The 23,335-nt window shown below is 39.0% G+C and overlaps 2 protein-coding genes across 2 annotated transcripts in view; both read left to right on the top strand.

Annotated features, from left to right (window-relative positions):
* LOC145480888 (uncharacterized) overlaps positions 1–12,208 on the top strand; it is a 42,291-nt gene extending 30,083 nt beyond the window's left edge. Inside the window, 3 exon segments of the mRNA XM_081459228.1 lie at positions 1,636–4,907; positions 5,148–7,777; positions 8,899–12,208. Coding sequence (XP_081315354.1) covers positions 1,636–4,907; positions 5,148–7,775 — 5,900 coding nt within the window. The 3' untranslated portion in view covers positions 7,776–7,777; positions 8,899–12,208.
* LOC145500009 (uncharacterized) overlaps positions 11,805–23,335 on the top strand; it is a 27,164-nt gene continuing 15,633 nt past the window's right edge. Inside the window, exon 1 of the mRNA XM_081479546.1 lies at positions 11,805–11,925. Coding sequence (XP_081335672.1) covers positions 11,805–11,925 — 121 coding nt within the window. The remainder of the gene's footprint in view (positions 11,926–23,335) is intronic.

Raw genomic sequence — 23,335 nt, 5'->3', positions numbered from 1 at the left:
CCTTTTAGTTCCCTAAATTTGTTGAGCATCTTGTATGTATGGTTAGAGCGCTCATTCCCATCAGTGTGGTCTCGATTTCATTTAGATAGGAAACCAGGCGCCATATGTGATTAAGTTTCTTGTCTCGTCCTTGTTCAGGTAATGTAACTTCAAAACAAATCCTCTGACTGCCAAATTGAACTCTAAACAACAAAAATGAGAAGTTAGAGAAAAGATTTGTACGCGGCCTAAACCTTAACGGTGACTCCTGAAGGAAAAAAAACGGAACAACAAAAAATTATACGCTTACAAACGGAAACGGACTCACTTCGGTCGGCACGAATAACTCTGAAGTCATGAACTAACTGTACTTAATGACGCTTGTGTGGCCCAATAGATAGGGCGTGATTGGGAAGCCATTCAAAAACTCGCGTTCCGCGTTTTATCAGGGCTTCGAGATACTAGAAAACAATAGCAGGACTCAGCTAACGAACTCGTCCTTTCATCATTAATTTCTCGCGTTTGGATCAGCACTATTTGTACAGACGAGATACTAGTCCAAAGCAGGGTTACCCTACCGTTGCATTTTCTAGTAACCACTTATACACCTACCTCTATAATCATGGACAAAAGTCCTTGGGACACTTATGTAATTTAACGAATCGTATTTTTTTTAGCTACGGAAGTTTGAAAAATGCGCTGTTTCCAGCTTTTGAAACCACGTTACTGTTCCCCCTCCCCACCCAATAAAATGTTGAAAATCAGAAGAAATTGCAGGTAGTATTTTTCAACATTGTATGGGTGGGGGTGGGGCGGTAATTGAGGGGGAAGATTTAGGCAGGTGAAGTTGTATTCGCGTCTTGGGCAAGACTTTTTTATCTGATGGTGGGTAAGAGGACTTACGACCGACTATTATTACTTTAAATAACTAAAAGGCTTGATTTGTGTTATTTTTATTAGGGTACATAGAGGAGGACGCTATGAATAACATATATGACATTTTACACGCCATCGTTATTGGCTTGGTTGTTGCTACTTTCCTTCTCAACACTGGTCGTGCGCAAAAAGGCATTAAGGTCTTCAAGGAATGTTTGATCTTCCTAAATAACAAAGGGCTAAAAACGGAAGGAGAAATTTTCCATTCCCTTCATATTGGTATTTATAGAACAATCTTCAGGGCGTACTGTCTTATCCCTGATCACACAAAAGCACTAATCTACGGCAGGAAACTTCTTCACATTTACCGCGAGTGTGGTAAAAAAGAAGAAGAAGGGAATCTTATGGTAAAACTGGCCAAAATATATCAACAGCAGTATAAATACCTAGAAGCAAGAGAACTTTACGAGAAAGCGATTCCTATCACAAAAGAAATGAGAGACAAAAAGAATGAAGCATACATCGATGAAATGATTGGCGTTATATCTTATCATCTCGGTGACTACGACAAAGCTAAAGTATATCTTAAGAAAGCCCTTGCCATCAGATTACAATTTGGTGACAAAAATGGAGCAGCCAGCTCGTACGGAAACTTAGGATGTGTGTTTCAATCTCTTGGTGAGTATGACAAGGCCAAAAAATATCTTGAGAAAGCACTCGCTATCAACATACAAATCGGTGACAAAAAGGGAGAAGCCACCTTGTACGGAAACTTAGGAGCTGTGTTTACATCTCTTGGTGAATATGACAAGGCTAAAGAATATCTTGAGAAAGCACTTGCCATAAGAACACAAATCGGTGACAAAGATGGAGAAGCAGCAGATTACGGAAACTTAGGAACTGTGTTTCAATCTCTTGGTGAATATGACAAGGCTAAAGAATATGTTGAGAAAGGACTTGCTATCAAAATAGAAATCGGTGACAAAAAGGGAGAAGCCAGCTCGTACGGAAACTTAGGAACTGTGTTTAAATATCTTGGTGAATATGACAAGGCTAAAGAATATCTTGAGAAAGCGCTTGCTATCAAAATACAAATCGGTGACAAAAAGGGAGAAGCCAGCTCGTACGGAAACTTAGGAACTGTGTTTACCTCTCTTGGTGAATATGACAAGGCTAAAGAATATCTTGAGAAAGAGCTTGCCATCAGAACACAAATCGGTGACAAAAAGGGAGAAGCCACCACGTACGGAAACTTAGGAGCTGTGTTTGAATATCTTGGTGAATCTGACAAGGCTAAAGAATATCTTGAGAAAGCACTTGCTATCAAAATACAAATCCGTGACAAAAAGGGAGAAGCCAGCTGGTACGGAAACTTAGGAACTGTGTTTACATCTCTTGGTGAATATGACAAGGCTAAAAAGTATCTTGAGAAAGCACTTGCCATCAGAACACAAATCGGTGACAAAGATGGAGAAGCAGTAGATTACCGAAACTTAGGAACTGTGTTTCAATCTCTTGGTGAATATGCCAAGGCTAAAGAATATCTTGAGAAAGCACTTGCTATCAACATACAAATCGGTGACAAAAAGGGAGAAGCCACCTCGTACGGAAACTTAGGAACTGTGTTTACATCTCTTGGTGAATATGACAAGGCTAAAGAATATCTTGAGAAAGCACTCGCCATAAGAACACAAATCGGTGACAAAGATGGAGAAGCAGCAGATTACGGAAACTTAGGAACTGTGTTTAAATCTCTTGGTGAATATGACAAGGCTAAAGAATATCTTGAGAAAGCACTTGCCATCAAAAAACAAATCGGTGACACAAATGGAGAAGCCACCTCGTACGGAAACTTAGGAACTGTGTTTACATCTCTTGGTGAATACGACAAGGCTAAAGAATATCTTGAGAAAGCACTTGCTATCAAAATACAAATCGGTGACAAAAAGGGAGAAGCCACCTTGTACGGAAACTTAGGAGCTGTGTTTGAATATCTTGGTGAATATGACAAGGCTAAAGAATATCTTGAGAAAGCACTTGCTATCAAAATAGAAATCGGTGACACAAATGGAGAAGCCACCTCGTACGGAAACTTAGGAACTGTGTTTACATCTCTTGGTGAATATGACAGGGCTAAAGAATATCTTGAGAAAGCACTTGCCATCAGAAGACAAATCGGTGACAAAGATGGAGAAGCAGCAGATTACGAAAACTTAGGAGCTGTGTTTCAATCTCTTGGTGAATATGACAAGGCTAAAGAATATGTTGAGAAAGGACTTGCTATCAAAATAGAAATCGGTGACAAAAAGGGAGAAGCCAGCTCGTACGGAAACTTAGGAACTGTGTTTAAATATCTTGGTGAATATGACAAGGCTAAAGAATATCTTGAGAAAGCGCTTGCTATCAAAATACAAATCGGTGACAAAAAGGGAGAAGCTAGCTCGTACGGAAACTTAGGAACTGTGTTTACATCTCATGGTGAATATGACAAGGCTAAAGAATATCTTGAGAAAGAACTTGCCATCAGAACACAAATCGGTGACAAAAAGGGAGAAGCCACCTCGTACGGAAACTTAGGAGCTGTGTTTGAATATCTTGGTGAATATGACAAGGCTAAAGAATATCTTGAGAAAGCACTTGCTATCAAAATACAAATCGGTGACAAAAAGGGAGAAGCCAGCTCGTACGGAAACTTAGGAACTGTGTTTACATCTCTTGGTGAATATGACAAGGCTAAAAAGTATCTTGAGAAAGCACTTGCCATCAGAACACAAATCGGTGACAAAGATGGAGAAGCAGTAGATTACGGAAACTTAGGAACTGTGTTTCAATCTCTTGGTGAATATGGCAAGGCTAAAGAATATCTTGAGAAAGCACTTGCTATCAAAATACAAATCGGTGACAAAAAGGGAGAAGCCACCTCGTACGGAAACTTAGGAACTGTGTTTACATCTCTTGGTGAATATGAGAAGGCTAAAGAATATCTTGAGAAAGCACTTGCCATAAGAACACAAATCGGTGACAAAGATGGAGAAGCAGTAGATTACGGAAACTTAGGAACTGTGTTTCAATCTCTTGGTGAATATGACAAGGCTAAAGAATATCTTGAGAAAGCACTTGCCATCAAAATACAAATCGGTGACAAAAAGGGACAAGCCAGCTCGTACGGAAACTTAGGAACTGTGTTTACATCTCTTGGTGAATATAACAAGGCTAAAGAATATCTTGAGAAAGCACTTGCTATCAAAATACAAATCGGTGACAAAAAGGGAGAAGCCACCTCGTACGGAAACTTAGGAACTGTGTTTCAATCTCTTGGTGAATATGACAGGGCGAAAGAATATGTTGAGAAAGCACTTGCTTTCAAAATACAAATTGGTGACAAGCAGGGAGAAGCCACCTCGTACGGAAACTTAGGAACTGTGTTTAGATCTCGTGGTGAATATGACAAGGCTAAAGAATATCTTGAGAAAGCACTTGCCATAAGAACACAAATCGGTGACAAAGATGGAGAAGCAGTAGATTACGGAAACTTAGGAACTGTGTTTCAATCTCTTGGTGAATATGACAAGGCTAAAGAATATCTTGAGAAAGCACTTGCCATCAAAATACAAATCGGTGACAAAAAGGGACAAGCCAGCTCGTACGGAAACTTAGGAACTGTGTTTACATCTCTTGGTGAATATAACAAGGCTAAAGAATATCTTGAGAAAGCACTTGCTATCAAAATACAAATCGGTGACAAAAAGGGAGAAGCCACCTCGTACGGAAACTTAGGAACTGTGTTTCAATCTCTTGGTGAATATGACAGGGCGAAAGAATATGTTGAGAAAGCACTTGCTTTCAAAATACAAATTGGTGACAAGCAGGGAGAAGCCACCTCGTACGGAAACTTAGGAACTGTGTTTAGATCTCGTGGTGAATATGACAAGGCTAAAGAATATCTTGAGAAAGCACTTGCCATAAGAACACAAATCGGTGACAAAGATGGAGAAGCAGTAGATTACGGAAACTTAGGAACTGTGTTTAAATATCTTGGTGAATATGACAAGGCTAAAGAATATCTTGAGAAAGCACTTGCTATCAAAATACAAATCGGGGACAAACAGGGAGAAGCCACCTCGTACGGAAACTTAGGATCTGTGTTTCAATCTCTTTGTGAATATGACAAGGCTAAAGAATATCTTGAAAAAGCTCTTGCCATCAACATACAAATCGGTGACAAGCAGGGAGAAGCCACCTCGTACGAAATCTTAGGAACTGTGTTTCAATCTCTTGGTGAATATAACAAGGCTAAAGGATATCTTGAAAAAGCACTTGCTATCAAAATACAAATCGGTGACAAAAAGGGAGAAGCCACCTCGTACGGAAACTTAGGAACTGTGTTTACATGTCTTGGTGAATATGACAAGGCTAAAGAGTATCTTGAGAAAGCACTTGCCATCAGAACACAAATCGGTGACAAAAAGGGAGAAGCCAGCTCGTGCGGAAACTTAGGAACTGTGTTTAAATCTCTTGGTCAATATGACAAGGCTAAAGAATATCTTGAGAAAGCACTTGCCATCAGAACACAAATCGGTGACAAAGATGGAGAAGCAGCAGATTACGGAAACTTAGGAACTGTGTTTACATCTCTTGCTAAATATGACAAGGCTAAAGAATATCTTGAGAAAGCACTGGCTATCAAAATACAAATCGGTGACAAAAAGGGAGAAGCCGCCTCGTACGGAAACTTAGGAACTGTGTTTCAATCTCTTGGTGAATATGACAAGGCTAAAGAATGTCTTGACAAGGGTCTTGCCATCACAATAGAAATCGGTGACAAAGATGGAGAAGCAGCAGGTTACGGAAACTTAGGAACTGTGTTTACATCCCTTGGTGAATATGACAAGGCTAAAGAATATCTTGAGAAAGCACTTGCAATCGAAATAGAAATCGGTGACAAAAAGGGAGAAGCCACCTTGTACGGAAACTTAGGAACTATGTTTACATCTCTTGGTGAATATGACAAGGCTAAAGAATATCTTGAGAAAGCACTTGCTATCAAAATACAAATCGGTGACAAAAACGGAGAAGCCACCTCGTACGGAAACTTAGGAACTGTGTTTACATCTCTTGGTGAATATGACAAGGCTAAAAAATTTCTTGAGAAAGCACTTGCCATCAGAACACAAATCGGTGACAAAAAGGGAGAAGCCAGCTCGTACGGAAACTTAGGAAGTGTGTTTCAATCTCTTGGTGAACATGACAAGGCTAAAGAATGTTGTGAAAGAGCACTTGCCATCAGAATAGAAATTGGTGACAAAGAGGGAGAAGCAGCAGATTACGGAAACTTAGCAGCAATTTATCAATCAGTTGGTGAATATGTCATGGCTGAAGATTATATTAAAAAGGCACTCTTAACTGCTGGAGAAATCAAGGACTCAGAGAGGGAGTTTCAAATTCTTTGTCTTCTTACTGTGGTGAAGATTTCTCAAGACAAGATCCAGGAAGCGTTTGACTGTCTGTTTCTGAGTATGAATAAAAGCGAATCTTTACGAAGTTTTCTAAGGGACAACGACGATTTTAAGGTATGGTCTTCAGACGTTCGCGATTTTCCCTACCGGAATCTTAGTGCATTGCTTTGCTCTTGGGGAAATCCAAACCATGCACTTTATGTTTTAGAGCTGGCACGGGCTAGAGCATTAGCAGACTTGATGGCAACTCAGTATTCTGTTGAAAGCCACATCGCAGCTGATCCGCAATCCTGGATTGGTATTGAAAATATTATGAAAAAAGAAAGCAACTCTTCTTGTCTGTACATTTCTTATCAGCATCACAATCTGTTTTTCTGGGTTCTCAAGAGAAGTGGAATCATTCCTTTCCGAAGAATAACAGTAGATGAGAAACTAGTTGGTGCCGGACTAGTTGGCAAGTTACATGATTTCTTCGCTTCAAGCTTTCGAAGCTTTGGTATTGTACCTGAGGAAGATTGCGAAGATCGATCTTTAAATGACGTTCAGAGCCTCGCAGCATTAAGGCTTATAGAGGAAGAAGATGAAGAAAGTGGAAACTCCGAATCGAGCGTTTCTTTGTACTACAGAATGTTAATCATTCCGGTAGCTGATCTACTTGAGGAGCCCGAGCTCATTGTTGTTCCTGATCGCTGCTTAAACCAAGTTCCATTTCCAGCGTTAACAGATGAAGGCGGGAGCTATTTATCGGAAAAATTCAGAATCCGCATTGTTCCTTCTTTGACGACTCTCAAGCTCATTCAGGACACTCCTTCAGACTATCACAGTCAGACTGGTGCTCTAATAGTGGGGGATCCAGCTGTCGGTACTGTGCGTTACAAAGGAAAGAAAATGTCCTTCTCTAGGTTACCATGGGCAAGAAATGAAGCAGCCATGATTTCACGACTGCTAGGTGTTCAACCTTTGCTAGGAGAAAAGGCCACAAAGCAGGCGGTACTTGACAGGTTACATTCAGTGAGTCTGATACATTTTGCAGCCCATGGTAATGCTGACCGAGGAGAAATTGCCCTTTCTCCGGTACGCCCTTCTGACAGCACTCCAGAAGAAGAAGATTACCTTTTGAGGATGTCGGACATTGCACAAGTTGAATTGCGAGCTAAGCTGGTGGTACTTAGCTGCTGTCATAGTGCGTGTGGGAAGATTAGAACCGAAGGAGTCGTTGGGATCGCTCGAGCGTTCTTAGGATCTGGTGCACGGTCCGTTTTGGTGGCTCTATGGGCCATAAGTGACAAAGCAACAGAGCAGCTGATGCTTCAATTCTACGGGCATCTTGTTCGTGGTGAGAGTGCCAGTGAATCTCTTCACCAGGCCATGAAGTGGATGCGAGGTAACGGCTTTGACAGGGTTTCCGAGTGGGCACCATTTATGCTGATTGGAGATAACGTGACTTTTGACTTTGGAAAATAAGAGTAAGTTTCCTTAAAGAGGTACTATGACGAAAATCGCATCTTTCCTATTTAAACCATTTTAAAACATAGACAAGCAGTCTGTACGAAAAGAAAAACTCTGTTTACTACTTTTAATTATCTCTTACCGTTCCAGAGGTATTAAAGTTTTTAAAATAGGAGCTCCACATTATGAAAATAAGAGTTTGTTACCATGGCAACATAATAGGTTTCAGACCTCCCCGATATTAAAGACTTTTCTGGTCATCTGTAGCGTTTAACATTGATATTTGCCAATGATAGCTGATTTACATGATCCAGCAAGCATATAAATACGTTAGGTCGAGTCCATGGCCTTGTTTAAAATTTTTTGAGCATAAAATCGTTAAAATATTGAAATTAGGTTGGAGAGTACTTGCAAAGAGTGGGTTGCTTTGGGAACCAAAATCTTTATAGCCGTAGGTGTGTTGCATGTAGGAATAATAGCCTACCAAGTTTCAATGGTTTCTGCCGCAAATTGACCGAGATAGTTGTACTTATATACTTGATATAGTTTTTGGTTGAGTGTATGATGTCATCAGCCCTCTCATTTGCATATTTTACGCAATTTTCAAACTTATATCTCCGAAACCAGTGCAAATATTTGCAAACGGTCAACGGAGTTTTTAATCTCTCGTAGAATTCTATTTTATTAGAGAGTGCTGTATAAGTGTTTAAGCGTAATCTAGGTGATGCTCTACTTAACATATAATGTCGTTTAAAGTGATTTATTTGCATTTTTTCAATTATACCTTTGAGCTATAAAAACGCACGAAAGCTCATAAAACTATTGGAGGTGCACTCTGAGTCCCTTTGCAGGCAAAGACATTGCGAAATTTTTCCAGCACTGACACAGACACTTGAGTATGCTAAAAATCTACAGAGAGCTACCACTAATAACATATCACGTTATTTTGCCAAAGCTGGTCCAATGCGTATTCCTCTCGAGCTAAACAAAATCTGCTTTCTTAAAGAAGAAGAGATTTCATACCTTGGTTATATTGAGAAAACCTTTGATCTGTTTTATATGAAGAAGTAAATCGTTTTATTTGGCGAGCATATCTCAGTGAGAGATACAGTGATTCTTTATGTTTCTACTTTTGCAGGCTCGCGTTGCACCAGGGTCATACCCGGGGTCTGACATTGAAATTCAAGATGCCGCCCAGCTGTTCCCTGAATACAGACACAGTTTGAATCAAAGAGACGATTTAATTTTTGTAAGGAGTAACTCCGTGACAAGACTGGTTAATGGGAAACGAAAGTAGTAGTAAATGATCAGTGAGTAGTCAGTAGTCAGTAGCAAATCAGGATATATTCCTCCTTAGGAGGGCTACTCTTCTCTCCTATCCTTTACCGATTATCTCAAAAACTCAGGTCCCTAGATCTCGAGTTTGCTCATGCTCTTCAAGTCCCAATGTATCCCTGGTAGGGGTGGTGTCTACAAGCTCCCTGCCTTCAAAGCAACTTGCTCTCTACCCAGGGTCACCCAAGATTTCTCATGTAAACGGTTCTCTGCTATTTAGAAACTATCAAACAAGTGTTTTTTTTCCATATACAAAGGCTCTAAGTTTATCTAGGACCATCTGTCAATGATTTACGTGGCAGAAGCATGGCAGTAGAAACTACAGTGAGCTTGAAATAAACTATGGTCGATTATAATTATCGCAAACTTCTTCGGGCCGGGTAATCATGTAAATGACAGTTGATGATAGTTAGGGGAACCAATTATTTTTCTCGAAGTATCATGAGTAAGATGCACCGTGCGATTAGGGCACAGAGCTATGACTTCATTTTTTAGTGTTTAAGTAGCTTCAAGTGCAAGTTCAGAAAACAGAAAAACAAACAAAACAAAAAGAAGTCTGTAGTGGCCAAGGAAGCGCACGCTTTCGAGTTGGCAACCAAACCAGTGAAATCGGTTAAGTAGTCAGTTAGTCGAATAGGTGATAAGAAATAGCTTATAAATAATACGTAACTAAATAGAGGTGTAAATAAAGTAGCTAATGCGAGTGTTTACACTATTCATGTCTCGCTAGCAAGTACGGGCATTGTACAGAGGTCCTTTGAACTGATTAAAAGACGTGCATTTAATATCAATTGAATTTTTTTTTCTAGATTTACGGGGCATTTTCTCTTTTTAGTGTTGTTCTTTAATTTTGGCTTTTACCGACGGTCAAATCAGAAAAGCTCAGGGCAATGAAAGAGACTTCCACCAAAGCGAAAGTGAGACCTTGATAAGTTTTAATTATAACTTGATGTTTTAGGACTCGAAACCAGATGACAAATAACTAGTTCACTTCTTCAGAGGCTCTGGAGGAGATCATAGAAAGGAGGGCGCGTCATGCACCGCGCGCCTTCCATTTATCCCTACCCAGGCTTCCAAAGCGCGCTTCGAGGTAAATACATCAGTAACCTCAGAAAAGAAGAAACATTAACTGGTGTACTTTTTTCTAGTCCCATATTCAACTCTTTGGCCGCGCTTGTAAATAGCCAACTGGTGTGCCTGTTGTCACTTTGGATTCCCCATGTTACTTCATCAACAATCACTGAGTTTAGGCAATTCTTTGAAAAGCCATTACATGCTGCATCACTTCCTACTTCTGTTTTTCTGGACAATTTATTGAATCACAAAGCGAAGATTAACTGTTTGGTTCTGTGATGTCGTGGTTTTGTTACGATAGAAATGAGGAAGAATGTCATCTATCAAATCGTGCAAACAACATTTATTATTATTCCATGCATTTTTTCTTCCTTTTCATTGGCCGAAAGCCCACCACGTGACCTGCAAATAACTGCCTACAGATAATGGTCTGCTCATGCGTAATACCGGCTAAATGTGTTTTGCTGCAAATAATATTTTAGTTATGCGTAATTGTAACCAGGCTCTCGGGTGAAAAACTGGCAGATCGCTTCCGTGAGCTACCAGAGATTGACTTAAATATGAAAACAAACTTGGCGATCGAATGGTAAAGCAATAATGTAAGCCATCTACGAATTACCTTTATTCTCTTTCTTAAAGCGAATCTTGATGCCCATCCTTTCATATGAAAATGAGATTTCATTCACATGCAAAGTAAACTCATTTTTATGTGAATGGTTGTGAACCAGGCCTCGTTTTGATGAAGAGGCTGAACTTGGTTATCGCAAATCATGATCCATCAATTGTTTTTGCTGTCGCACAATTGCTCCAAATACTTCACGTGACTGAATATTTCCCAACTAAAACTGGGGAAACTTCGAGTGATATTCCCCAATTTTCAAAACCGTGCGTATTGCTAAAAAATAATTGAAGGATAATAAACACCGCAGATTCCATTTGGCCTCGGCAGATAATTGATCTGCTCGCCATTGACAAACCGCGATATTTTGGATAACCTCGTCCAACAATTGTTAATTACGTAGTGACTGAAACAAATTAAAATCTCTCGGGTCTTACGGAATATGGTAATGAAGAGTTACACGGCGCCAAAAATTATCAATTTTCCTACGTTGCCTTATTTGTCTTTAAAGCACTTTTCTCTTTCTATGTCAAAGTATTTTCTGTCAAGGAATCCACAAACAAAATAAAAATGTTCTTGAAAGCTATTCGACCGCTTTCTTCTCCCTATTTAGCAAAGAATGAAGATATGAAAGGATGCAACACACCTTAAATTTGTTTTCCTTTGGTTGCAAGAGGAATTTCGGTCTCTCGTTTTTAGCTTTACGCTGATCCTAAACACCTTAATTATGATTGATGTAATATATCAACCACGAGAGACAGTGTTTCATCGGGATATCGAAACACCGAGAAGAGAGTTGAAAATACGACGCGCAGCGGAGTATTTTTGACGAAACTCGAGGTATTTGGATAGCCGATGAAACACTGTCTCGAGTGTTTGATATATCTTCTCAATCGAAACAAAAACTAAGGAGTAAAATCGTCAAAATCTATGCTAATTAAGACCTGGTATCCAAACCTCCTTCACGGTTGTGATTTTCTTTGTTTTAACTTTATGAATTATTAATGAGTTTGAGAATGGTTGATCAACCGTTTGCGGCTCACGGTGTCACGTCTGGAAACTGTTCAGAACGAAGCGGTTTGGATTTCATAGGTCGAGGTGACAAAAGTATCGAGAGTTGTCTTCAGAAACCTCAACGTGAATTCTTCATATTTACTATGAAGTAAGATTTGCAATTAGTACTAGGAAATTCGAGTGTGAAAGTGTATAAATGTAAAAAAACCATTGGTCAAGAACATGTTATTGCGCGAGTGGTCGGCTATTTTTGTAAATGTCATAATCGGCCTTATATAAGAAAATCACGTAAACAAAACAATTTAGTTTTCGCTTCCACTAGGCACGTCAGATGCTGTGAAACTGAAATTTTTTAATGGATGAATAATGTTAATTAATTTGAGCGATCCTCTGCAGTTTTTTTCTGGAGCAGAGCAGACGGCTAAACATAGACTACTAGCTACTACTGTGCAACGGTAAGTTAGTCGATATTTTGTTTAAAATAAAGAATTGGTTCATGCTTAGCGTGGGTATGTCGAGTTATGAACGAACACGGGAAGATTGGAGAGCACGAAAGAAGCGTAAGAGTTGCCCGAGGCGATAGCCGAGAGCAAATCTAGCTTCTTGAGTGCTCTCCAAACTTTCCAAGTGCATCCATAACTCGATGTACGCACAGCTAAAAGCATGAACCAATTCTTTTATAACATGGTGTCAACATATTGGGCGCTAAAACATGTTTTATTTGTGATTAACTACAAAGTTCTCACAATGCACGGTGAAGGAAAAAAAAAAGGTTGTTTTGCACCAAGTAATCCAACACGCATTGCGAGTTTCGGATTCCATGATCGGCAAACTGGTTTCGAGTTGATTGACTGAAAAAGATTCAACGCAATGAAAATTTATTTGGAGGCTTCTAGGATCTAACCAATGGCAGCCATACAGATCTGACAAGCTCTGAAAGTCGATTAGTAATAGTGATATTTCTCATGTCCTCATATCTCTAGGTTACTTTCCACCTTTGCGAGTGCCTTTCGCAAAGAATTCTTACGCACGTCGACGTCAGTTTCAATAAAACGAGTTAGCATGTTTTCAGGATGAATATTTCCAGAGGCATTCATAGCGCGCGCATGTCTCCCTAACGTTTCCCAGTTTCAGAAAACTGAAAACATTGTTTCCAGCGCCAATTTTGGTTCGAAGATGCAAATTATGCTTCCGCTACGCGGCAGAGAATCTTAACAGGAATCCGAGCATGCGAGCAGCTGCACGACGTTTTCGAGCACGAGCAAGCGAGCACTTATTTAATTTTTCCGAGCAATTCGAGAAAAGCCTAAATTTTGCAACTACTTTTGAATTGACTGGGACCATTCAATACCCCTACTTAGAAATCACGATTTGCTATATTTTTTTATTCCGTATTTCGCCATTAATTTTAAACACGTGTGTATCCTGCTTGCGCAGTGCATATCATGGTTTGACGAAGAAGGTTCATTTCGTATCCCGCCTCGAAATTAAGAGTGCCTGCCTGCAAAAATCAGACAAATTCTTAATTTCGCGGGAAGGGTCGAAAATTCGACTTCGCTCATATTCCTATGGTAGATAGGCTAGGGCATGACAAAAACTACTGGGTAGTTTTTTTTGGCAAAATATCCTTTTATTTCAAAGAAATATGCAAATTACCAAATTCCGTTAAAATCGTCATTTGACGCACCATTTTATTGAACAAGTTTGAGAGCCTCGCATGCAAAACCACATCATTCTTCCGTCTTTAAAACACTCAAATATTTTTGTGCAATATTTAATTGTGTACTGGGTTGATTTTAGGGAATGTTGCTGTTTTTGTTGGGTGCAAAATAATTAAATTTCTAAGACATGTATTTCATTCACTTAAAAGTACTTCGTAAAAATAATTGATTTTCACCATGTGCGAAAACTTCAAATGGATTAAGCTTCTGGTGGTTGAATTGCAGAAGGATGGTCTACAGATTCCTGTAAAAATTTCCTTGGGCAAATGATTGTGAGCGACGCGAGAGCTTTTCAAAGTACGTTAAAAATGCAAATATTTGACCGTCCGTCGTCAAATTTCAATTTACGGGTTAGACATATATTTTAGCACGCGCCACATGTCTTGAGCTATATTAAGTTGAAATGGACACAGAGCTGATAATTTCGAAATGTTCTAACCTTATTTGCTGTAAAAGGCAGGTCCAAACGCCGATTTGACGTGTTTCCGTCATCATTCGTCGCACATAAAGCAGAAGTTTGCTTTTGTTTACACAACGTCCGATGTACATCGCAAACTGTCAACTTATTTAATGGTCGAATACCATGAATCAATGACCCTCTTTCGACACATATGATCACCACTGCATCAAAGTCAAAAACGGCGAAGTGATTTGTAGATAGTTGCTTGCTTTGCACTCCACCAAAACATTACGTTTGATCATCGTTTGATCTATTGCTGCTTGAATCCTTGCTTGCAGCGGTTCGTTGTTTGTTCGTCACGCAATGCTGTCATCCCATTTTAGTGGGTAGGGGTAGGACAATTTCTATCCTAATACGTAAGGGTCCGAAAGGCTTGGAACCACAGGGAGCACACAATCTTGTTGAGTAGGAAGAGAGTAAATTAAGCAATGAAAAGAATGAATAGTTAACCATTGCCCGTGTTGTCATCTTTTACTAGACAACCGCTACCTACACGCCCTGCCCTGAATTGACTCCATGTTCACTAAGAAATTTATAACCCGATGGTGAAAAAATATTCAAGGTACACAAACCTCTATGAAGTGGCCAGCCCCTATTAAGCGGCCACCTCCCATTTCCCCGAGGGCAGCCCAAAAATAATTGCACAGCGCGAAAAGACCTAGGTACGAGTTGAGCGTTACAGTATTTACGCAGGGCGTGCAGGTAGCGGTTGTCTAGTAAAAGATGACAACACGGGCAATGGTTAACTATTCATTCTTCTCATTGCTTAATTTACTCTCTTCCTACTCAACAAGATTGTGTGCTCCCTGTGGTTCCAAGCCTTTCGGACCCTTACGTATTAGGATAGAAATTGTCCTACCCCTACCCACTAAAATGGGATGACAGCATTGCGTGACGAACAAACAACGAACCGCTGCAAGCAAGGATTCAAGCAGCAATAGATCAAACGATGATCAAACGTAATGTTTTGGTGGAGTGCAAAGCAAGCAACTATCTACAAATCACTTCGCCGTTTTTGACTTTGATGCAGTGGTGATCATATGTGTCGAAAGAGGGTCATTGATTCATGGTATTCGACCATTAAATAAGTTGACAGTTTGCGATGTACATCGGACGTTGTGTAAACAAAAGCAAACTTCTGCTTTATGTGCGACGAATGATGACGGAAACACGTCAAATCGGCGTTTGGACCTGCCTTTTACAGCAAATAAGGTTAGAACATTTCGAAATTATCAGCTCTGTGTCCATTTCAACTTAATATAGCTCAAGACATGTGGCGCGTGCTAAAATATATGTCTAACCCGTAAATTGAAATTTGACGACGGACGGTCAAATATTTGCATTTTTAACGTACTTTGAAAAGCTCTCGCGTCGCTCACAATCATTTGCCCAAGGAAATTTTTACAGGAATCTGTAGACCATCCTTCTGCAATTCAACCACCAGAAGCTTAATCCATTTGAAGTTTTCGCACATGGTGAAAATCAATTATTTTTACGAAGTACTTTTAAGTGAATGAAATACATGTCTTAGAAATTTAATTATTTTGCACCCAACAAAAGCCGCAACATCCCCAAAAATCATCCCAGTACACAATTAAACATTGCACAAAAACATTTGAGTGTTTTAAAGACGGGAGAATGATGTGGTTTTGCATGCGAGGCTCTCAAACTTGTTCAATAAAATGGTGCGTCAAATGACGATTTTAACGGAATTTGGTAATTTGCATATTTCTTTGAAATAAAAGGATATTTTGCCAAAAAAAACTACCCAGTAGTTTTTGTCATGCCCTAGCCTATCTACCGTTAAAATATGAGCGAAATCGAATTTTCGGCCCTTGCCGAGTTATTTTCCATATTTATGGACAGGGACTCTTAAGCCCATCCAGAATTCAACCAAACACTTGCGTAATATGTCATCCCTCTTCTCGGAATTTCAGGAAAGGTATCGAGTGTTCCATAGTTTTCACTTTCGACCCTTTTTAATACGAACGTCACCGTGGTAAGTACAACTTATCTCTTATTTTGTGGCTTTATGTGACATCCTGTTACAATTGAAATGGGGAGGGATGGCATTGATCAAATCGTGAAAACCACTTGATGTACTGACTCGCACATATAATAAATTTACGATCTTCCGTGTATGTGAGATGAGCCAGTTTGGAAACGATCTCACAGTCTTGTCCCTAGTAGCCGTACCGCAAATGACTGCGAGATCAGGCGGTTCTAAAGCGAATTGTCATTTAACACTTTGAAATTTAAAAGCTTGATTAACAAAAGTATGCATTGGTCAAGGCGAAATTACTCCAAGCGTTTTTATCGTTTTTAAATTCTGTGAACACAGAGAAGAAATTTTCCGTTGTTTCCGCTTGTGACGTCAGATACTGTGAAACTGAATGGTTTTACGGATGGATCATTAATTTATGCGATCAACAAAATTATTACCAGTAACACGTAGATGTCCCGGCTCTCAAGTTTTCTCTTTAGGAGGGCGGAAGGCTGTACACAAACTATTTAATTGTGCAACGGTAAGTTAGTCGTTATCTTATTTCAAACAATGTATAATTTCGGCTTCTGCTGATATTAAACACTTTCAAAATCCATGTAGTTACTGATGTGAACAGTAAATACACAGACTTAATTGTCTTGAAATGTAAATAAAGAAGATCGAGCAATATCAGTTTCTCTCAAGTTGCCTCATTTGTTTTAAACGCACGTTAGTCTTTCCATGATTTGAAATTGAAACTCGAATGTACCATCAAGAGTCCACAACAAAATGGAATAATGAAGTTCAGAGCCGTTGGACCGCTTTCTCGTCTGCATTTAGAAAAGAATAAACATAACAAAGGATATGTAAGTCGCCTAAATAGAAATTGTTTCTTTGGTTATTTTGCACATATTAGCTTGGATCCCTCTTTCATCAAACTAAACAATTTACTTCCGCGCGTATCACGTTACCTTGCCGGTGGAGGAGGTGGGGAGGGGGCACTTTGGATAGCGAGCATTAAAATCTAAACAGTTTTATTTTACACGGCTGGCTCTGGAGGCGTACTTCGTGCTCCTTGAGCTAATGAACGCTGCTAAGAGATATCAATGTGGTGAAACTGTAGAGTTCACAGAGGAAGTGCGACTTGCTGTTCCCGCCATTGACTTTTAGAGAGTCCCGCTTCTCGCTTGACGACGAGTGCAAATAACGTTTCCGCCGAGATAGTTTCATCCCGTATTCATCGCTGTAATTATTTAAAACCCATCTCGCATACCGCCAAACACATGTGTGGTATGATCTTCTTTATCTTGAAATTTCGGGAAACACCGGAACGTTTCTTAGTTTTCACTTTTCAAAGGGAATTCTAATGTGGTAAGAAGCTAATCTTGTATTGTTTACCCTGTCATTTGAGAAGAAGATATGGTTCAAATATTTATAAAATTACAAAACAACGATAAATCATGAAAATGGTTGATTCTGTAATTTGCCTGTCGGTTACAAGGTAAATGAGGAAGAAAGTCGTCGAACAAAACTTGTCAACTACTTTATATAGCAACTGATGCAAACAGTAAATTCACAAACTTACGTGTGTTAAATGCAAATGGAAGTTTCAAAAGGACGAGCGATATCAGTTCTGTTTAAGTTGCGCTTATTTGTCGTAAAGCTCCATGACTTGAAACTGAAAAGTCAATTGTATCATTCATCAAGAAGTCAACAGTAAATGGAGTGATGAATTTGAAAGCCGTCGTATGGGTATCTCGGCTCTTGTTGTTGTTGCTGTTGTTGTTTTTCTCAGAAAAGAATGAACATCACAACGGATGTAACACGCCTTAGAAATGATTGGCTCTCTGGTTAATGTGCCTAAATCCGTTTGTACGTAGTTCTTAACTGGATGAGAATAGCTATAAAGCCCGCAAATATCAAAGGAGCAAACAAAGATGCCAAGATTTATGTTGGAAGGTCCACGACTGTGCACAATCTTTTGTTTTGCGTTCATACACTAGCTATGCATGACTTACGTAACAAAAACGTTTCTATTGGTTAGTTCTTCAGTCAGTAGTAGACAACAACTTTGTTTTGCGCACTGTTAAAGCCAAAAAAAAGAACAAACACATACGACAAAGAACTTTATCGTTTTTCATAACCATTCCCATCCATTAACTATGGTTTGTATCAGTCCCTGTTTCTCCTGTGTCTTGCAGGGGAAGACCCTCGTGTTATTTTAGCTGATCGCCTTTTGTTTGGAGTTAATCTTAAGATCGCACAACTAACACTGTAAGTTCATGATTGCTAGATCGATCGCCCTTCTGTGTTTTTATAAAGTATTACGTCTGCAAATCGCTCAGAATTAACTGCCTTGCGTTTTATGGGGCCTACTTGCTGATAAATGTCTCGAGAGTTGTTTGCAGAAACCAAAATGGAATTTTCTGACATTTCGCATTCATGGGTACAAAATCTATTCATGAGCAAAGGTCATAATGCTTTTTAGCAAAATTCACGTGCCCACGACAATTTCTTTTTCATATTTTTCTGTTTCCGCTTGTGACATCAAATGTTTTGAAACTGAAATGGTTTTAAAGATCGATAATTTATGCGAATAACACGCTATATAAGCAATGACACATAAACGTCCCTGTGCAGTTTTTGTTTCGAAGAACGGACGACTCATTGTACACTGGCTACTGCGAAACGGTAAGTTCGTTGTTATTTTGTTTCAAGCATTATATCACTTCGGCTTCCATTGTTAACAGTTTAATACCATATCCATATTGCTTATTCGGCATATCATGAACACGGCCTCAAACGGGCTCCTGATATTGTATAGTCTAGTTGTTACGGTGTAGATATCCCGAATGAAATCCTCTTGCCAGCACTAATCTGCTTGCGGTCTATTAGTAACCTGCTTTAGCTAGTGCTTCATAATGGTATAAGTTTGCCAACCGGTTAACAGGGAATACATTCAGGGTTGAGATAAGACTGTCATGGATCAAGAACACACTTTATGATAGTCAGTTTACAAAGACGTTGCTCACCTGCAAAGCCAAAGTAGAACCTAACTCGAACACAGAACGGGTCTCTTTTAGTTACGAAATGCTCTATGCATACTGGATTCACTGTAAAGGCGAAAACTAATACAAATTTGCTATGTTTTGCGCGCGCAACATCACCAACCATTCAAAATCGAAAATAGAAGCGTTCGCAATTAGCTTTATTTAGCCTCAGAAAAAACAAGTTCGATTCTCTTCGATTGATAATTTGGGTGTCTAAAGTGAATCAGACGAAACAATTTACACCCGCGCTTCACGTGACCCTACTGGGGGAGAGAGGACCCAGGAAGGCACCGAGGATAACGAATAAACTCTGAACAGTAGTAGTAATATTTGTGTTTATTTTATATTTTACTTTTCTGTCCTCTAGAGGAGTACCCCGTGCTCATTGAGCTAATTTACGCTCCTTAGAGATTTTTTAGGTAAAACTGTAGAGTTCACAAAAAAAAAATGCGATTTCCTGGTTTTTGAAATATTTTTCCGCATCCCAACATTAACTATAAAATAGCCACACATCCCGCTTACCGGAGAGTGCAAATTAAATCTTTCCACAAGGTAGTTTCCTCCTGTATCCTTTTTTAAACCTGTCCCAAATACCGACAAAGGAATGCGTGATATGATAATCTATTTTCTTGGAATTTCGGGAAACACCCGAATGTTTCGTAGTCTTCACTTTTGAAACTAGAACTTTTCTGTGGCAAGTATAGCGGTATTGTTTGCCCACATGACCACAGAATAGCTGCACGAATGTCTACACAGTCAAAAATGGAAGATTTCTCCCAAACTCGTCAATTTCATCAATCAAGTCGTGAAAACTACATTATGTAGGCCACTTAGTGACGGACACAAATAAAAATTTGTAATCTCTCGTGTCTTGAAAATGATAATTAAGAATTACACAACACCAAGCATTACCTTTTTTTCTTGCGTTCCCTTATCTATCTTTAATTCCAGGTTTTTGGGTTTTGTCGGTTTAGCTGCCAAATGTATCGAGGTTGCCTACAGAAACCACAATCATAAGTTGCATTTAGCAAGTTGGATTTCTTTTCGTTTTTCGCTTTATTTTGTTTTGTTTTGTTTGGCTTTTTTAATTCAAAACCCGGATTCACGAATTAGTGCCGAGGAAATTATTGTGCAAGTGGTTACTTTTTTTTATTTGAGAACACGGCAAAGGTCATAAATCAGCTCATGCAACGATCACGTAGACAATAGACAGTAGTTTGAAAATGGAAAAAGTGTAGTCAGGAGATGTCATAAGTTCCATGAAAAAGGTACTTCCAGAAGCCTACAAAGGCATCGCGCGAGCATGACTTACATGGTCACGCGCACAAGCTTCGCGTTACGTTACTTTAAGGTCATTCCACTGAAATAGAACCTGTACTGAGATTTTTGTGAAACTTTGCCTATTGATTGTTTATATTATAGGAACTTAAATTTTGAAATAAAAATGAGGGGTCCCCATGTTCGTTTAGGAGTAACAGCACCTTGTTTATACCCTTATAAATCCTTATAATAGTACCACGATTGTAGTCAGGATTGCGTGCTAAATTCACGTTTCCGACGATTGCTTTTTGTTCTACACTGAGAATTGGTCCATATTTATTTTACACAGAGAAATTTATTACTCAATTCAAAACAACAGAAAAAAATGATAGGTCACCATACTCGTTTGCGAGGAAATGACGATTTACCTCTATGGCGAGGTCCAGCTGTAAAGAAAAAGCCGCCATTTTTTAATGCACGCGCGCTAATCACGTGTGAAATTATGCGCAGTACGGATGCGCAATGCAATACTGGGGAATAACCTTAAATAGCGTATGACAACGAACTTCACTTTCATATCACTGCTGAAGGCTTAAGCATTAGCCGAAACGTCTGTTGAAAAATATCAAGAGACAGTGGCAACCTTTCTCCATAGAACTTAAGAGAGTAGTTTTCTCTGTTGTTTCTGCCTTTGGCATTGGATTGTGTGTATTCATGTACAATATGCTAGGTCAGCAACAACATTTAGCAAAAACATGAAGATAGCAAAGGATGTAACACAGATTAAAAGAACTCTTTTATTAAGTTGTTTCGCAGCTATTCTATTTGTATGTGCCAGTGTTTGCTACTAACTCACAGGGAAGTTCTCTCACTGATATATTTCAGTTTCTTAATTTTGGTTTCATGTTGATGTCAAGATGGTGTAACTAAACACCGTAAATTTTCATCGTGCTTCAAATATGAGCTTATAACTCTGACAGAAAGATCGGTATTAATTACTGTTAAATATTATTGAATAATTTCCCTGCAAGAAATTTGCATGGATCGCGTGACAAACTTTATTTGGTTTACGAGCTTCAACAATGAGTCACGCGAGAAAATACATGCAATCAAGCAATTGAACGCTCGCTAAAAGTAACGCTTGTCGATGTAAATCTTGCTTAACTTCTTCTTTGTTATCATTGAAACAGTTGCTGTTGTTGACGCGGTTTGATTCTGGATTCGTCCTGTTAATTCAGACGGACTGGTGAGTAGATATTAATTTATAGAAGGCGTAGATCACTAAGTTCATCCTATTTGCAACAAGCAAAAACTAGGCTATTGTAGAACGTGCTGCGTTCTCTATTCTAGGCTTCATTAATCTACCCTACTTCTGTACAAATTCAGACGGTTTAAGACCTACATTTTTTTTTTTTTTGAAAGTGATATGAACTAAATGCTGTTTCGTAGAATAAGACAAACGAAAATTCTACAACGTCAATTCGACAGCGACTGCAATGAAGTTTCCAAAGATTAATGGTATGGTTCAGGTCTTTCAAAACAACATTGTTAGCCATGACACTGTTAGCATAAATTAAAGCTATCAACTCTTCTTCTTGAAATGCGTGACACGTACAGGCGTGCTTAGTCATCATAATTACGAGAAAGAAAAAATATATACCTTGCTATTTTACAGTGGAACTCCGTTAATATGGTCACCAACGGGCCATGATCATAAAAATTTGGCCGTATTAACGGGGTGGCAGTATTAACGGGGTGGGGTCAAATTTCATGACTGGTCTATATCACAATTGCACTTCTAAACAGCTGCTCTTTTAAAAACATCCCGAATGCAGATATAATTAAAAAAATAGAGAGATTTCAATCAATGTATACCACATTAACAATAGAAAGAAGATCATAACTCTTTGAGTGGCCGTATACTGAATGGGGTAAAATTATCAAGGATTATAGATGTTGGGATTTCAGAATGTGGCTGTTGGTCGTATTAGCGGGGTGGCGCTTTCTTATAAAGAAAAGTATGGACGTTTCACCGAGACATAAAAAGTGGTCGCATTAACGAGGTGACCATAAAGCGGAGTTCTATTGTACTGGGAACAATTTTGGCAGAAACATTTATCCCTCTGTAAACGAAGTGAAGCACGTTCAATATGCCTTTAAAGCTATTGGACTATTCCCTTAGTAGGTTGACAAAAAATGGATCGAGATAGCAAAAAACGTAATAACACACTTACGAAGAAGTGTTTTAATTCGATTGTTTTGAGCCGCGTTTGAAACCTTTGCATGTTTCCTTGACTTCCTTTTGCCTTACAGGGAAACTCTTACAGTGTTTTTTTTCCAGTTTCCGGCACTTTTGGTTTCACTTTTATGTTAAGATCGACAAACTGAATACGGTAAGTTTATGAACTGCAACCTATCCGTGACTGATTGCGTTGGGTGCACATATAACATGGAATTAGTTAATTATTCACGTTTTAAATTTACTCTGGGAAAAGTTTGCATGAATCACGTGACTGATTTTCCTCATGTTGTTATAGCTAATAATGAGACACGCGAATAAATGTTTGCAAACATTGTTTGCGCAGTAATAATTTGTTCAACTTTTCCTTCTCTTCCACTTTTCAGAAGAAACGGTCCTGTTACTGATACGTATTCATGTTTATTTCATTCTGGTCGACTCATTAAAAGCAGTGAGTATAAATCAATATTCTAAAAGCTTTATTATTCATAGTAGGTTGAAATCGTTAAGTAAACTGTTCACAGTCGAGCTACTTTTTGAACGCAAAGAAGGAACCCGAGAGAATTTGTAACCTTAATGTCGACCTTAGTCACAAACGTGATAAAAAATTGCAAGCTCCATAGTTTCCTTTTACATAGCAAAGTTTTTGGATCTGTCAGATCTGATGTCTGTTACCATCGGGAGACGAGAGTTTGAAATCGACCAAATCGCACAAAGTACAATAGTTGTCGTATTTGTCTTCAGAGTAACTCAGTCTGTCTACGACAGGAAGGCTTGGAATGTAAATTCTATAATCTCAGCCGACACAGAATTCAATAG

This window comes from Orbicella franksi, chromosome 1 (assembly GCF_964199315.1).
Source record: "Orbicella franksi chromosome 1, jaOrbFran1.1, whole genome shotgun sequence".
Classification (NCBI taxonomy): Eukaryota; Metazoa; Cnidaria; class Anthozoa; order Scleractinia; family Merulinidae; genus Orbicella; species Orbicella franksi.
This window is presented reverse-complemented; position numbering and strand designations above follow the sequence as displayed.